This window comes from Panulirus ornatus, chromosome 66 (assembly GCF_036320965.1).
Source record: "Panulirus ornatus isolate Po-2019 chromosome 66, ASM3632096v1, whole genome shotgun sequence".
In the NCBI taxonomy this organism is placed as follows: domain Eukaryota; kingdom Metazoa; phylum Arthropoda; class Malacostraca; order Decapoda; family Palinuridae; genus Panulirus; species Panulirus ornatus.
Window position 1 is genome coordinate 19,626,940 of NC_092289.1, and position 17,233 is coordinate 19,644,172.

The window sequence follows — 17,233 nt, forward strand, 5'->3', positions numbered from 1 at the left end:
CCTTATTTGCCCAGTGTTATTTCTTCGCCTCAGGTTCTTTTCCATTGTAGAGTTTACTTGTCTGAGCAGGTCGACCTGTGCTATCATTAATTACCATCAGCAATAAGTCACATGATGTAATAAGTTTCACGTGTAGGAGGGAAAGGACTGAAGATTACTTGTGGGTGGTAGGCAACTGTTAAAGGCTTCCCATTTCTAAGTGGTAACAAAAGGGTATTTTGTATATCTTCGCATTCACACTTGTCACTTTACAGTACCAGCATCCAGACCATTGTACATTACACCTTGGTGGAAGTCAACAATTGATACCAACTACAATTCTTTCATTCTTAAGGATTTCTTGAAGAAAAAAATATATTAAAAATCTCATTCATTAAACCTGCTGAGGGCCAATATATATATATACATATATAAATATATTTGTGTGTGTGTACTCCTTTTTTTTCTCGTCATATGAATTAGGAAAAATTAAGGAAATTAGTTTGATTGGTCTCCAACCTGTCTCTCAAGACTTCATTCAGGATCTATTGTTTGCCGGTGGTCATATTTATATACAGTACCGTGTTAAGTGTATGTTATTATAATGAATGTTTTGTAACAGTTGGAAAGTAAAAATTGTTACGACTCTCTCTCTTTGATTTCCCCTTTGGAAATGCTGCTGCTCCATATACAAAATCACAAGGCAGTAGTGAAAGCCTTGTATTATCTGTAAATGAGGATAGATTAAAAAAAAGAAAAAGTATCCAATACATTGAAAAACTATGTTAGAAACATTATGCTGATTAACACATCTGAAAGTATTAGGAGCATATTGAGATTTTCAAAGCTTTAGTAGAATTCAAATGATATCTTCAGGAATCAAAATACTAAGCAAGAATGTTTGATTTTTTAGATTCAAAAATTCATAAGTAAAATGCGTAAAACAGTAAATAAACATTTATATCAGGAAAGAAATCAAAAGGTTCAGGCCATATCAGGAATGTTTTTACTTAATGAAATGTGATTCTACAGTAGAAGAAACAATCGAATATTATCTTTTGTTTATGGTGTGTGTTTACTAACGCAAATGTGCACATTCATAAGTGCACTTATTATAGGTATATACTACCATTTTTGCCGTTACTGTGAACTTTAATTTTTCAGTATTGTTCTTTGGTTTATCAATAAAAATTAGAATACAGAAAGTTTTATTAATCAGTCTCCTTATGCTTTCGTATTGCAAATCGTATTTTCAACAAATGTAAAAAACACGATGTTTATCTAATAAAACTTGACCAAAAGTACTAAGATTTATTATTATTAATACGGATAAATTATCAGTGTTATATGTCATAAGTCAAACTATATTAACTTTAATAAATTTATTTGTGAATGCATTTGTGTTTTTGTTTACCTATCAAGCAACATGGTGCCGAGTAGTATGAAGTGAATTGACGGCTAGTTTTTGCTTTTGCCAACATTAAGCATTTATTTAGCCCTAGCCAAATACACCAGATATATAGAAGTGCATGCAGTAGTCAGAGGATACTCATCTTAATGAAAAAAACAGCTAAACAAAAGCGGAACATGTAATTGTGGACAGATATGTCGTACGTAAGACTGTCAAAGTTATCCTTGGATCAAGAATTGAAGGAAAAGATTGCGAGGACGTCGCTGAAGACCGTCAAAGTATGTATAATTGAGGAAAGTATTAGAATTTCTACAATAACATTAGGGGTAGTCGAATTTTGCGGGTTCAAACAAATATATTCTTTCGTTACTCACGTTTTCTTCGCTTTGTTCATGCACCAACTTTGTAATGTTCTCTCATGTATTACTGTTGTTGTCACGTGGCACTGTCGTAGGCATATCGTATTTGATTTCTTCCATTAAAAGAAGGAAAAGGCTAAATGGGATCGTGTCAGTATTATTTACTTTCTTCCTCCATCACTTTATTACTACTTATTGAAACTTTGATTGTGCCATAATCTTCTTGATGTACCTATCATCAGCCATAGGTTCTGCATGCCCATACAGTGCTCAAGGACCCATCCATATGCCTTCTTGAAGATTATATCATCCCACATAACCCTCGCATATCTTCGTATTTTAATGTCTTCTTACTTCCAAATATACTCTGTAAGTTTCACAGCTCTTTTTTGTTTTTAGCTTTACATATAAAAGTGTGGGTTTTACATGTATACTTCATCAAAAGAATAAGTGCTTTATTGTATTAACATGAACACCGTTTTTAAATTTTTTTCACCCATCAGAACTTTCAGTGCATCTATAAAACATTTGATAACCAAAAGAGCTCGACAGCCTTGACACTTTCATATTTCTTACAGACAGTTCATCATTTATACCATGACTTCTCTTACCCATGTTCTTCTTTCAATATTATATACTTCAGTGCACATCACATGGAGTCAGACATTCCCAAAGAGCTTTTGTCTTCTCTTTGTCATATGCTTATTGTAAATACATAGATGCTGCACATATATGAAGAAGGTGAATCTACCCAAAAATAGTGATCATTGGAGAGCTAAGTGTGTTAGATATAAAATCCTGCATATCAAAGTTAAAAGGTTGCTATATATATATATATATATATATATATATATATATATATATATATATATATATGGATTTGTATGTAGCATTTATGGATCTGGAGAAGGCATATGATAGAGTTGATAGATATGCTCTGTGGAAGGTATTAAGGATGTATGGTGTGGGAGGCAAGTTGTTAGAAGCAGTGAAAAGTTTTTATCGAGGATGTAAGGCATGTGTACGTGTAGGAAGAGAGGAAAGTGATTGGTTCTCAGTGAATGTAGGTTTGCGGCAGGGGTGTGTGATGTCTCCATGGTTGTTTAATTTGTTTATGGATGGGGTTGTTAGGGAGGTAAATGCAAGACTTTTGGAAAGAGGGGCAAGTATGCAGTCTGTTGTGGATGAGAAAGCTTGGGAAGTGAGTCAGTTGTTGTTCGCTGATGATACAGTGCTGGTGGCTGATTCATGTGAAAAAATGCAGAAGCTGGGGACTGAGTTTGGTAAAGTGTGTGAAAGAAGAAAGCTGAGAGTAAATGTGAATAAGAGCAAGGTTATTAGGTACAGTAGGGTTGAGGGACAAGTCAATTGAGAGGTAAGTTTGAATGGAGAAAAACTGAAGGAAGTGAAGTGTTTTAGATATCTGGGAATGGATTTGGCAGCGGATGGAACCATGGAAGCAGAAGTGAATCATAGGGTGGGGGAGGGGGCAAAAGTTCTGGAAGCATTGAGGAATGTGTGTAAGTCGAGAACATTATCTCGGAAAGCAAAAATGGGTTATGTTTGAAGGATTGGTGGTTCCAACAATGTTATATGGTTGCAAGGCGTGGGCTATGGATAGAGTTGTGTGCAGGAGGGTGGATGCACTGAAAATGAGATGTTTGAGGACAATATGTAGTGTGTGGTTTGATCGAGTAAGTAATAATAGGGTAAGAGAGATGTGTGGTAATAAAAAGAGTGTGGTTTAGAGAGCAGGAGAGAGTGTTTTGAAGAGAATGGAGAGAATGAGTGAGGAAAGATTGACCAAGAGGATATGTGTCAGAGGTGGAGGGAACGAGAAGTGGGAGACCAAATTGGAGGTGGAAAGATGGAGTGAAAAAGATTTTGAGTAATCAGGGCCTGAACATGCAGGAAGGTGAAAGGTGTGCAAGGAATAGGGTGAATTGGAACGATGTGGTATACCGGGGTCTACGTGCTGTCAGTGGATTGAACCAGGGCATGTGAAGCGTCTGGGGTAAGCCAGGGAAAGTTCTCTGGGGCCTGGATGTGGAAAGGGACCTGTGGTTTCGGTGCATTATTACATGACAGCTAGAAACTGAGTGTGAACGAATGTGGTCTTTGTTGTCTTTTCCTGGTGCTACCTTGCACACATGAGGGGGGGACAGGGTTGTTATTTCATGTGTGACGGGGTGGCGATGGGTATGAATAAAGGCAGACAGTATGAATTATGTACATGTGTATATATGTATATGTCTGTGTGTGTATATTATGTATACATTGAGATGTATAGGTATATATATTTTGCGTGTGTGGACGTGTATGTATATACATGTGTATGCGGGTGGGTTGGGCCATTCTTTCGTCTGTTTCCTTGCGCTACCTCACTAACGCAGGAGACAGCAACAAAGCAAAATAAATGATAAATAAATAAATAATGAATAGATATAAAGCTAATGAAAATCTGAGGAAAGTGAAAAAGAAATTAGTGTTGAAAAACAAGCCATTCTGGGAGGAGGTAACTTGCAGTAAAAGAGAAGTATTTGTAGGGTGCATATCATGAAGAATATTTGTAGATGATCAAGAAAAAGGTTAAGGAGTACATATAATCAAAGAGCATATAGAAATTGAAACAACGTGGATTTAGTATGTGGATGATCCTGTCTAACACTGCTCAACTTTAACAATATGATATGAATAAGATACAGGAAGAAAGAATGCTGATAGTATTTGCACAGACTTTACAAAAGCCATTAACAGATGTGACCATGGAGTAATGGCACATAAAAAGTGAATTACTAGAAAATTGGACTGAAGATCAATCATTTTCTTGCAAGCAGATTATAAAGGGCAGAGTGACATCTAACCATAAAAAATGACTCCCTCTGTCGATAACAGCTTTTGCTTAGAGAGTTGAGCTTGCTTGTTTACTGTTCCTTTTTATGGGAGTTCTTTAACAAATGTTCCAGGAAAACACAACTTTAATCAGAGTAGAGTTTCTCGTAAATACATTGTTATAACTTCGGATGAGACCTCAGGCAACAGATCTTAAACAGTTTGTGGACAAATGAGGTCAAAAACCTCTCTGGATGATTAGAAAGATAAAGACACAATACATCAGTAAACAGATGTAAATAAAAGACACCAATGTTTAGATTTCTTCAAATTCTCAAATAAACTATTTTTTCCATAACGCATACTCCCAGGCAACCGTTGTTGCTGATCTTGCAGCCAAGTACGGTATTCAGTAATGGTAATCATTAATCCACTCTTATTTCAAATCATTTTAATAGGAGATGTAGGAGCTGCAGATTTTGAAAGGTTTTTGATCTTAACAAAATTTTTAGTAATTGTCCCTACCAACATTACTGGAAGCAATTGCATCCTAGTGTACCATTATTACTGGAAGCAAGTTCATCCTAATATTGTTTGCCATACTTTCTCCAGCTTCAGAACATTTTTATTATTTTTTTTTTATTATACTTTGTCGCTGTCTCCCGCGTTTGCGAGGTAGCGCAAGGAAACAGACGAAAGAAATGCCCCCCCCCCCCCCATACACATGTATATACATACGTCCACACACGCAAATATACATACCTACACAGCTTTCCATGGTTTACCCCAGACGCCTCACATGCCCTGATTCAATCCACCGACAGCACGTCAACCCCGGTACACCACATCGCTCCAAATCACTCCATTCCTTGCCCTCCTTTCACCCTCCTGCATGTTCAGGCCCCGATCACACAAAATCCCCTTCAGAACATTTAATTATTTAATTTCACTTTGAGCTTATTGTTTCCTTCTTTTTCTAATAGAATAGTTTCAGAGGCACTACTTTTTGCTCTCAACCATAGTTAATAGAAAACCATCACATTTCTGATGAAAATGACATGCCTTCAGTATAATGACAGTGTTCATCAAGGAATAGTTATATTTCATAACTGAACCATCCTTATTGAAAGCAGTTTTAATCAAGAACTTGTTCCTGATCTAATACTGATTACAACATAAGTACAGCTTTGATCAAAAACTTAGGATTTTCGCTAAAATTTAAGGGTCCGTTTGTTAATCATGAGAGAAAACTTGTTGGAAGGGGATACACGAAAGCCTTTTTTTTTTATTGATTTCAGTAAACAAACTGTTTGCTTTTGAATTATTGGTATATATGGAAATTAATTTGTTTTTATGAGTGGGCATGACAGGTTTAAAATCTTGAAAAAAAAAATCAAATATATTCATGGTTATATCCCTGGGGATAGGGGAGAAAGAATACTTCCCACGTATTCCCTGCGTGTCATAGAAGGCAACTAAAAGGGGAGGGAGCGGGGGGCTGGAAATCCTCGCTTCTCATTATTTTTCTTTAATTTTCCAAAAGAAGGAACAGAGAAGGGGGCCAGGTAAGGATACTCCCTCAAAGGCCCAGTCCTCTGTTCTTAACGCTACCTCGCTAACGCAGGAAATGGCGAATAGTTTAAAAGAAAAAAAAAAATATTAGTTAGATGTTTCTTGCAAAGTTAGAGTTGAAGCAATTGCCAAGTACTGTCTGTATGTCTTACAGGATGTGCTTTCTCTGTCTCCTCTGCAAGTGATGACACTTTTACATATGAGTGCTGATGAATGTAGAGGCTTCATGGATCATTTATTTACCCTTTGTGTTCCCAAACACATGACTGTAAGTTAAATGAAGTTCTCCAAGATGTAATTTTCTTTGTGTGTTTAAAGCAGCAATTTTGATCTTGTGAATATCATCCAGTAAGCCCTTTCCCACTGTAAAATATCTTGGTTTGTGTGAAGTTTTGATAAGTAAAGTATTTTTCTAAGCCTTAGATTTTAGTCAAGATTAGGATTTTGTTTTTAACATGTATTTCTTTTTTTTCTAGGCTTTAGATTTGAGTCAGGAAGAGGAGAGAAATAGCATTAGGCTTGGAACAAACGTTCTGGACACCATGCTGCATGGTGGTCTCCATGCAGGAACTCTCACTGAATTTGCTGGTGGGTGAATTTAGGATTAAGAAAACTATTTGCCTTTTTTCACTCCAGTGGTATTGTAGATGTAAGTATTGTTATGTCACTGGGTTATACCTTTAACTAGATGTGAGGTTTCAGAAGGGTCCCCTGCAGCTTCATGGCTGTGCTGCTTTCCATAGCAGGGAAATAATGGACTTCTTTGGAATGCGAATATCTTCTTGAGTATGAGATCGTACACAGGTAAATAGAAATAGCTTTAGAATAATGATCATTGTTTTATGAAGAATGATGTCATGCATATTGAGGTGATGGCATGATAAGTTGAGATTCTGTGAACAGGTAAGACTGTATAGTTAGGTATGTGACAAACAATGTTGACGTTTTGAATAATCATTAGACTTTTTGTTTTTATAGTAGATGCCTTTTCAGGAAAAGGGTTAAACAGTTCCAGATGCAGCTTAAATAACAGATTGGTCTAAGACATGTAAGTAAGAAACTTATCACATTACAGGTCCATCAGGAGTAGGCAAAACCCAGTGGTGCCTTTATATTGCTGTCCTCACTGTCATGGCAAAGGGAGATGGTACACATAGCACTTCAGCTATATACATTGACACAGAAACAGCCTTTCGACCTGAAAGGTGAGAATTCATTTTTTTTCTTTCACTTTTTTGTGCATAGTATAGAAAGTACGAAAGGTCCTAGATTTCTCTGGATCTGAAAGAGCCAGGTGATGTACAAGCTTCAAATGAGTACAAGGGTAGACTGAAATGTACTAGGACAACTGATATGCAAAAGGTCTCCTCACAGCAAGGTATAGCATCTTCACCATTAAAAAAAATTAGTAAACATTATTACGAAGGCCTACCCTTGAGTGAAGATGCTTCCCAGCAATAATTAGAAAGAGCATGAAAAATGTCACACATCTCACTTATTTTTCAGTGTGTTTTATAACTAATCTTCTCTTTGTTTCCAGAATTGTAGAGATCATCAGCAGTAAGTACCCTGAACGAACATCAAAAATTTCAGAGTATCTATCAAAGATCTTTGTCTATCAGCCAGTGACAATCAGCTCCCTCTCTGAAATGTAAGTCTTTACGTACTGTATTTTTCCAAACAACTTCAGTGAAGCATTTGTGATAGATATGTACACTCTCATACACACAGAAAGAATACTTCCCATGTATTCCCTGCATGTCGTAGGAGGCGACTAAAAGAGGAGGGAGTGGGGGCTGGAAATCCTCCCCTCTCGTTTTTAAATTTCCAAAAGAAAAGAAGGTACAGAGAAGGGGGCCAAGTGAGGATATTCCCTCAGAGGCTCTGTCCTCTGTTCTTAGCGCTTCCTCGTTAACACTGGAAATGGCGAATAGCATGAAAAAAAATGTCTCATATATATATATATATATATATATATATATATATATATATATATATATATTTTTTTTTTTTTTTTTTTTTTATACCTCGTCGCTGTCTCCCGCGGTTGCGAGGTAGCGCAAGGAAACAGACGAAAGAAATGGCCCAACCCCCCCCATACACATGTACATACACACGTCCACACACGCAAATATACATACCTACACAGCTTTCCATGGTTTACCCCGGACGCTTCACATGCCTTGATTCAATCCACTGACAGCACGTCAACCCCTGTATACCACATCGCTCCAATTCACTCTATTCCTTGCCCTCCTTTCACCCTCCTGCATGTTCAGGCCCCGATCACACAAAATCTTTTTCACTCCATCTTTCCACCTCCAATTTGGTCTCCCTCTTCTCCTCGTTCCCTCCACCTCCGACACATATATCCTCTTGGTCAATCTTTCCTCACTCATTCTCTCCATGTGCCCAAACCATTTCAAAACACCCTCTTCTGCTCTCTCAACCACGCTCTTTTTATTTCCACACATCTCTCTTACCCTTACGTTACTTACTCGATCAAACCACCTCACACCACACATTGTCCTCAAACATCTCATTTCCAGCACATCCATCCTCCTGCGCACAACTCTATCCATAGCCCACGCCTCGCAACCATACAACATTGTTGGAACCACTATTCCTTCAAACATACCCATTTTTGCTTTCCGAGATAATGTTCTCGACTTCCACACATTTTTCAAGGCTCCCAAAATTTTCGCCCCCTCCCCCACCCTATGATCCACTTCCGCTTCCATGGTTCCATCTGCTGCCAGATCCACTCCCAGATATCTAAAACACTTCACTTCCTCCAGTTTTTCTCCATTCAAACTCACCTCCCAATTGACTTGACCCTCAACCCTACTGTACCTAATAACCTTGCTCTTATTCACATTTACTCTTAACTTTCTTCTTCCACACACTTTACCAAACTCCGTCACCAGCTTCTGCAGTTTCTCACATGAATCAGCCACCAGCGCTGTATCGTCAGCGAACAACAACTGACTCACTTCCCAAGCTCTCTCATCCCCAACAGACTTCATACTTGCCCCTCTTTCCAAGACTCTTGCATTTACCTCCCTAACAACCCCATCCATAAACAAATTAAACAACCATGGAGACATCACACACCCCTGCCGCAAACCTACATTCATTGAGAACCAATCACTTTCCTCTCTTCCTACACGTACACATGCCTTACATCCTCGATAAAAACTTTTCACTGCTTCTAACAACTTGCCTCCCACACCATATATTCTTAATACCTTCCACAGAGCATCTCTATCAACTCTATCATATGCCTTCTCCAGATCCATAAATGCTACATACAAATCCATTTGCTTTTCTAAGTATTTCTCACATACATTCTTCAAAGCAAACACCTGATCCACACATCCTCTACCATATATATATATATATATATATATATATATATATATATATATATATATCCACACATTCTTCAAGGCTCCCAGAATTTTCGCCCCCTCCCCCACCCCATGATCCACCTCCGCTTCCATGGTTCCATCCGCTGCCAGATCCACTCCCTGATATCTAAAACACTTCACTTCCTCCAGTTTTTCTCCATTCAAACTCACCTCCCAATTGACTTGACCCTCAACCCTACTGCACCCAATAACCTTGCTCTTATTCACATTTACTCTTAACTTTCTTCTTTCACACACTTCACCAAACTCAGTCACCAGCTTCTGCAGTTTCTCACATGAATCAGCCACCAGCGCTGTATCGTCAGCGAACAACAACTGACTCACTTCCCAAGCTCTCTCATCCCCAACAGACTTCATACTTGCCCCTCTTTCCAAGACTCTTGCATTTACCTCCCTAACAACCCCATCCATAAACAAATTAAACAACCATGGAGACATCACACACCCCTGCCGCAAACCTACATTCATTGAGAACCAATCACTTTCCTCTCTTCCTACACGTACACATGCCTTACATCCTCGATAAAAACTTTTCACTGCTTCTAACAACTTGCCTCCCACACCATATATTCTTAATACCTTCCACAGAGCATCTCTATCAACTCTATCATATGCCTTCTCCAGATCCATAAATGCTACATACAAATCCATTTGCTTTTCTAAGTATTTCTCACATACATTCTTCAAAGCAAACACCTGATCCACACATCCTCTACCATATATATATATATATATATATATATATATATATATATATATATATATATATATCTCCACACATTCTTCAAGGCTCCCAGAATTTTCGCCCCCTCCCCCACCCCATGATCCACCTCCGCTTCCATGGTTCCATCCGCTGCCAGATCCACTCCCTGATATCTAAAACACTTCACTTCCTCCAGTTTTTCTCCATTCAAACTCACCTCCCAATTGACTTGACCCTCAACCCTACTGCACCCAATAACCTTGCTCTTATTCACATTTACTCTTAACTTTCTTCTTTCACACACTTCACCAAACTCAGTCACCAGCTTCTGCAGTTTCTCACATGAATCAGCCTTGAAGAATGTGTGGAAGTCGAGAACATTATCTCGGAAAGCAAAAATGTGTATGTTTGAGGGAATAGTGGTTCCAACAATGTTGTATGGTTGCGAGGCGTGGGCTATGGATAGAGTGGTGCGCAGGAGGATGGATGTGCTGGAAATGAGATGTTTGGGGACAATGTGTGGTGTGAGGTGGTTTAATCGAGTAAGTAATGTGAGGGTGGGAGAGATGTGTGGAAATAAAAAGAGCGTGGTTGAGAGAGCAGAGGAGGGTGTTTTGAAGTGGTTTGGGCACATGGAGAGAATGAGTGAGGAAAGATTGATCAAGAGGATATATGTGTCGGAGGTGGAGGGAACGAGGAGAAGAGGGAGACCAAATTGGAGGTGGAAAGATGGAGTGAAAGAGATTTTGTGTGATCGGGGCCTGAACATGCAGGAGGGTGAAAGGAGGGCAAGGAGTAGAGTGAATTGGAGCGGTGTGGTGTGCCGGGGTTGACGTGCTGTCAGTTGATTGAATCAGGGCATGTGAAGCGTCTGGGGTAAACCATGGAAAGCTGTGTAGGTATGTATATTTGCGTGTGTGGACGTATGTATATACATGTGTATGGGGGTGGGTTGGGCCATTTCTTTCGTCTGTTTCCTTGCGCTACCTCGCAAACGCGGGAGACAGCGACAAAGCAAAAAAAAAATATATATATATATATATATATATATATATATATATATTTTTTTTTTTTTTTTTTTTTTTTTTTTTTCATACTATTCGCCATTTCCTGCATTAGCGAGGTAGCGTTAAGAACAGAGGACTGGGCCTTTGAGGGAATATCCTCATATGGCCCCCTTCTCTGTTCCTTCTTTTGGAAAATTTAAAAAAAAAATGAGAGGGGAGGATATATATATATATATATATATATATATATATATATATATATATATATATATATATATATATATATATATATATGTGATATCCCTCGGGATAGGGGAGAAAGAATACTTCCCACGTATTCCCTGCGTGTCGTAAAAGGCGACTAAAAGGGGAGGGAGCAGGGGGCTGGAAATCATCCCCTCTCAATTTTTTTTTTAATTTTCCAAAAGAAGGAACAGAGAAGGGGGCCAGGTGAGGATATTCCCTCAATGGCCCAGTCCTCTGTTCTTAACGCTACCTTGCAAACGCGGGAGACAGCGACAAAGCAAAATAAATAAATAAATAAATATATAATATATGTGTGTGTGTGTGTGTGTTTGTTATTTAAGTTTCTTAAGATTTGACACCTGTGATGAATAATGCAAATCAAATTGTAAGAGGCTTCTTACGGTTTTATCAGTGATAAAGCAGAAATTAAGATAACATTAGACGTGAGTGGAAAACATTTTCCTATGAAGAAAATTTACCATTCTAAGAGAAGGCTTCACTTTCCCATGTTTATTGTATAGGAACCTTTCAAACTTTTCAGATTCGAGTCTCTCGAAGTTGTTGCTGTAGAGAAAGACGTTAGTGTGGTGATAGTAGACTCTATAGCTTCCCTGGCACGTAAAGAAATCATGGCAGGAGCATCACATTCCAACATAACTAGGACCAACCAGCTAGCTTCTTGGGCTGCAAGGTTGAAGTCTATAGCCCAACAGCTTAATATATGTGTAAGCTAACTTTGAAGTTCTTATGGGTAGGCATAGCAGTAGTAGTGTTTCTTGCTATGACCAAGGTTGTAGAATCAGGGAACAGACAAGGGTTTGAAGAAGAGATAGAGTGAATATTTAGAGGGACTGCTGAATGTGGTAGATGATAGGGAGATGGTCATGAAGTGTTTATGAGAATGTGTGATGCAGTGAGAAAGTCATGAAGTGTTTGTGACTATGTGTGATGCGGTGAGAAAGTCATGGCAAATGTTATGTTAAAAATAGCTTAAGTAATGAGAGCCCCTTGCAAAGAGGTGTGTCAAAGCATCAGGAGATTATGGTATTGCAGTGAGTTTTTCAAGAAAGAGAGTGAGTGTTATTGATTGTTTAGGCAAAGTTTTACAACTTTTGTATGGCCCAAGGTAAGGTGTCTGAGGACTGGCAGATTGCATGTATAGTGCTCTTGTATAAATGCAAGGCTGGTCAAAAATGACCTCAAATTACAGAGGCATATCTCTGCTGTTTTAAATTAATGCTTTGAGAGAATGGTGATTGTGAGGGTTGTGGCATGCCTAGAGCGTGAGAAAGTCATGGCAAATGTTATGTTAAAAATAGCTGAAGTAATGAGAGCCCCTTGCAAAGAGGTGTGTCAAAGCATCAGGAGATTATGGTATTGCAGTGAGTTTTTCAAGAAAGAGAGTGAGTGTTATTGATTATTTAGGCAAAGTTTTACAACTTTTGTATGGCCCAAGGTAAGGTGTCTGAGGACTGGCAGATTGCATGTATAGTGCTCTTGTATAAATGCAAGGCTGGTCAAAAATGACCTCAAATTACAGAGGCATATCTCTGCTGTTTTAAATTAATGCTTTGAGAGAATGGTGATTGTGAGGGCTGTGGCATGCCTAGAGCATCTTACTGGGGAGAAGCAATGTAGCTTGAAGAGAGCTAGAGGGTGTGAGCACCAGATGTTTGCTTTCATAAGTGTCTGATAGAAATACTTAGAGAAAAAAGTGAATTTTATGTGACATTTATTAATCTTGAAAGCTCATGATAAGGTTGATGGAGATGCCTTGTGGAAGGTGCCACAGATACATGGGGTATATAGAAAGTAACCAAATTTAATATGTTAATGGATGGGATGGTGAGAAAAGTAAATGTAAGGGTCATGGAATGAGGCAGGTATACAGTATTTTAGGGGCTGTGGGGTTTTTAGAGATTAATCAGATCCTGTTTGCTCTAGTTGTGACTCCAGCAAGAAACTTCCAAAGCTGTTGTCGAAGTTTAAAAGAGTGTGAAAAGAGAAAGTTTAAAATAAATGTAAACTAAGGTAAGGTAATGAGGTGCAGCACAGGGATAAGACAAGATGTTTTAAGTGTGATTAAATTGGAAGGACCCAGAGGAAGTGAAGTGTTTTAGTTACCTGGTAGTGGATGTGGCATTGAATGGAATAATGGTGGCTGAAATAAGTCATACATTGAAGAGGGGGCTAAAGTCTTAGATGCATTAAGAAGAATGAGGAAGAAGTCATTGTCAGTAAGGTCAAAAATAGGTATATTTGAGAGTGTCAGTGTTGTATGGATGCGAGTCATGGGTTTCAAACATTAGAGAAAAAAGGGGGACATATTGGAAATAAAATGCCTGAGGACTGTGTTTAGTGTGAGGAAAGTTGATTGACTTTAGAGTTTTTGTAGTTCATGCAGATATTATGTGGACTTGCTTGTTATTGTTGAAAAGGGATAGTCCAGGTGTTGAGAAACATTTCTTTTTCCCCATTCTCTTCCCTCCCCACCATCCTTTTCATGAAATATATCTTTCATTGTTTATAGTAACAGGCCCAAGCCACGGACTCCAGTAATACTGTTAAGATTTAGCAGGTCTTAGCCTGGCTTAGACTCTTGTCTTTAGACAGCCTTAGGTTATTGTTGAGTGGCACCATCTTTGTCTCTGTGCTTATGCCATCAAAGGCCTGGACAGGTAGGTGTATGGTTACTGAAGCTCTGTGAATGAGTATTAGTCAGCCATATTAGATTATGCTGCCCAAAGACAGTAAAATCGTAGTAGGTAAGATGGTGTTTTGACCCCTTTTGAGATCATAAGGCTCACAGGGCTCTGCTTCTGGCAGAGAAATGGCTCTCCATCCTTCAAAAAGTACATTTCTATCCTCTTAACTTTGCAGGTAGTGGTTACAAACCAGGTAACAACAAGAATGGTACAGAAAGAACCTGAGGTTACAGAAGAAATGCACAGTGTTGATGGAGAAGATTATGAAATACAGTCAGGTAGTCTTGATTGCTTATGTTAAGGTACCATCTTTTGTGTGTAGTTTGGAATGCTGTTGTACTTATAAGTATTATAATTCATGAACTAACTAGGCTGTCCAGTTCCAGGGATTTCCGGAAATTGCACTTTCTTGATAATATTCCTAAGAATTATCTATCACTGTCATAATGTAAAATTGATCAGCTGAACTGTTTCTAAGTATTATCATAAATCATCGTTTTTATTGAATATGTAGATATGAATATGGTATTTGATTTTCACAAGTATTTTACTTTGTTCTGCAATAGTGTCAAGAGAGAGGAAGTTTTCTCGCCATGTAACCCCAGCTTTAGGCAACACATGGACACACTGTGTGAATACCCGCTTCATTTTGCAGTACACCAATTCAGAACCTAGACAGGTATGTATAAAAAATCATTTGTTTATTTTAATACATTTTCTTAGGCCTCCACCTCTTTAATTGAAAACGTCATCACAGATTCTTTTCATAACAACTATGGCCTTCCAACCTTTAAAGAACCAGTTTGCCTCATTCTCAAAAACTTGAACTGTTTATAGCATTTTTCTATTTCTTATGCCCTTTCTTTTTTTTTTACCAATTTCTGGCCTTGATGAGAAATTCTGTCAGGGACGAGCCCTTTACATGCATTATACATGACACTTAGAAAGTGGATGTGAGTGGACATATACAAAAGAGAGAAAGAAAAGATAGGCATGCATGGATTAGAGTGATTTGGAATGTTGTATACAGGGATTGACATGCTGTCAGTGGACTGAACCAGGGCATGTGAAGTGGCCAGGGGAAACCATAGAAAGGTCTGTGGGGCTTGGTTCTGGTTTCAGTGCATTACAATGACAGCTAGAGAATAGATGTGAGTGAATGCAGACCTTTCTTCATCTCTTCCTGATGCTACCTCACAAATGCAAAATATGGCAATCATGTATAAAAGGAAAATATTTTTGTTTATTATTGTTATTATTATACTTAATCACTGTTTCACGCATCAGCGAGGTAGCGCCAAGAAACAGACGAAGAATGGCCCATCCACTCATATATACATATATATACATAAAGGCCCATACATGCACGTATACATATCAACATATACAGATATACATGCATATACATACACATACACAGACATATACATATATACACATTTACATATTCATACTTGCTTGCCTTCATCCATTCCTAGTAGTGCCTGCCTTCCCCACAGGAAACAGCATTGCTACTCCCTGCTTCAGCGAGGTAGCGCCAGGAAAACCTTCACTTCACCATGAATAGATATATGCAAAATCACCACAGGAAAGAGAAATTGAAAATGGTGATTACTTTCATTTGATATATCCTCAGACCCAGTATGTCTTAGGATGTATTAAACAAAAGTGCTCCTCGTTTTTATTTTCTCTTTCCATCGGTGATTTTGCATATATTTCTTCACAGTGAAGTGAAGGTTTTGCAAGTATGAATATGTACATGTGTATATATTTATATGTCTGTGTATGTATATGTTGGTATGTATATGTGTGTATATGGGTGTTTATGTATACATACGTGTATATGAGTGGATAGGCCATTCTTCGTCTGTTTTCTGGCACTACCTCGCCCAGACATGCACATATTCATTTTGCGGAACTGGGGTCTCCAGCCTCTTAGGCTGATAAAGAGCAGGTACACCCAGTTCCCAAGGGTAAAACTGCTACCCAATGTGCCCCCTCCCAAAGTAAACCCTTCCGAAACCATGCTACTGAGAGAAACATATATCATGCAACTGGTCTGGATTCCACTTATCACCCAAGCATAGAATGAGTAGCCAAAGAGATGAGGAGTTAAAAATACAATGATTATTAGATTACTGATAACAATGAACATGACAGAAAGAGTCTGTTGAATTAGTGGATATGGCTGAAGTGAACACCACTAAGTATCCCTTGTTAGTGCTTTAAAAGATGTTAAAGATTTGAGCTACTTAATTACTTACTGAAATTTTTGAGATATATGGTATGCTTCTGCAGTATCTATCATTGATTTCTGAAACACTTTTTTATATAACTACTTCATATACCATATATGTCACTCCTACTGATCTTTTTTTTTTCTTCATTTTCGTTCTTTAGCTTGTAATTGCAAAATCTCCAGTTGCACCATATGCTACCTTCAACTACACTATTGGAAAGAGTGGCATAGATATTGAAGGTAGGTTTCTTTTTTTTTTCCCCTTCCTCCTACTCTTTCCCATCTTCTTCTCTTCCTTCTGCTGCTTCTTATTTTAATGAGATCCATGCAACCAGTAATGAATGTACTTCAGTTTTGTCTCTGAAATTTTTATTCTTTTTGAGCAATGCTCTTGTGGAATCATTAATCATTTATTAAAATGAATTTTTTCTTTTTTTCTTTTTTTTACAGAACATGGGAATTTTTATTCATACTCAGGTTCAGACCCAGGGCTTCATAAGATTAAAGTTCAGCAAGGTATAATAGTTTAGCTGTCAGAATAATTCATCTGCATTGTTTATGCCTTCCCTCTCCTTGAGAAAAAAATGAGAATCATACCCAAATATTTCAATCACCAGCAATATCCATACTTGGCATATCAGCAATATAGAAGAATAATTCTTCAAATTTAACAGTATTTTTTATTATAAGATTGTTTCACCATAATGATTGAAAAGTAAACTATAGTGATATTTTTTCTTTTATTTTAA

The 17,233-nt window shown here is 38.0% G+C and overlaps 1 protein-coding gene across 2 annotated transcripts; it reads left to right on the top strand.

Moving 5' to 3' along the window:
* The first annotated feature begins 1,400 nt into the window (after nt 1-1,400).
* LOC139746896 (DNA repair protein RAD51 homolog 2-like) lies at nt 1,401-17,215 on the top strand. Of its 2 annotated transcripts, XM_071658572.1 has the most exons (10): nt 1,401-1,668; nt 6,308-6,421; nt 6,630-6,741; nt 7,229-7,358; nt 7,694-7,804; nt 12,082-12,265; nt 14,421-14,523; nt 14,812-14,924; nt 16,646-16,724; nt 16,935-17,215. In XM_071658572.1, the coding sequence occupies exons 1-10, from the start codon at nt 1,585-1,587 to the stop codon at nt 17,012-17,014; spliced, it is 1,110 nt and encodes a 369-aa protein (XP_071514673.1). In that variant the 5' UTR covers nt 1,401-1,584; the 3' UTR covers nt 17,015-17,215. The 2 variants fall into 2 exon arrangements, with proteins under 2 accessions (XP_071514673.1, XP_071514674.1); XM_071658573.1 differs by lacking the exon at nt 6,308-6,421.
* Nucleotides 17,216-17,233: the final 18 nt, after the last annotated feature.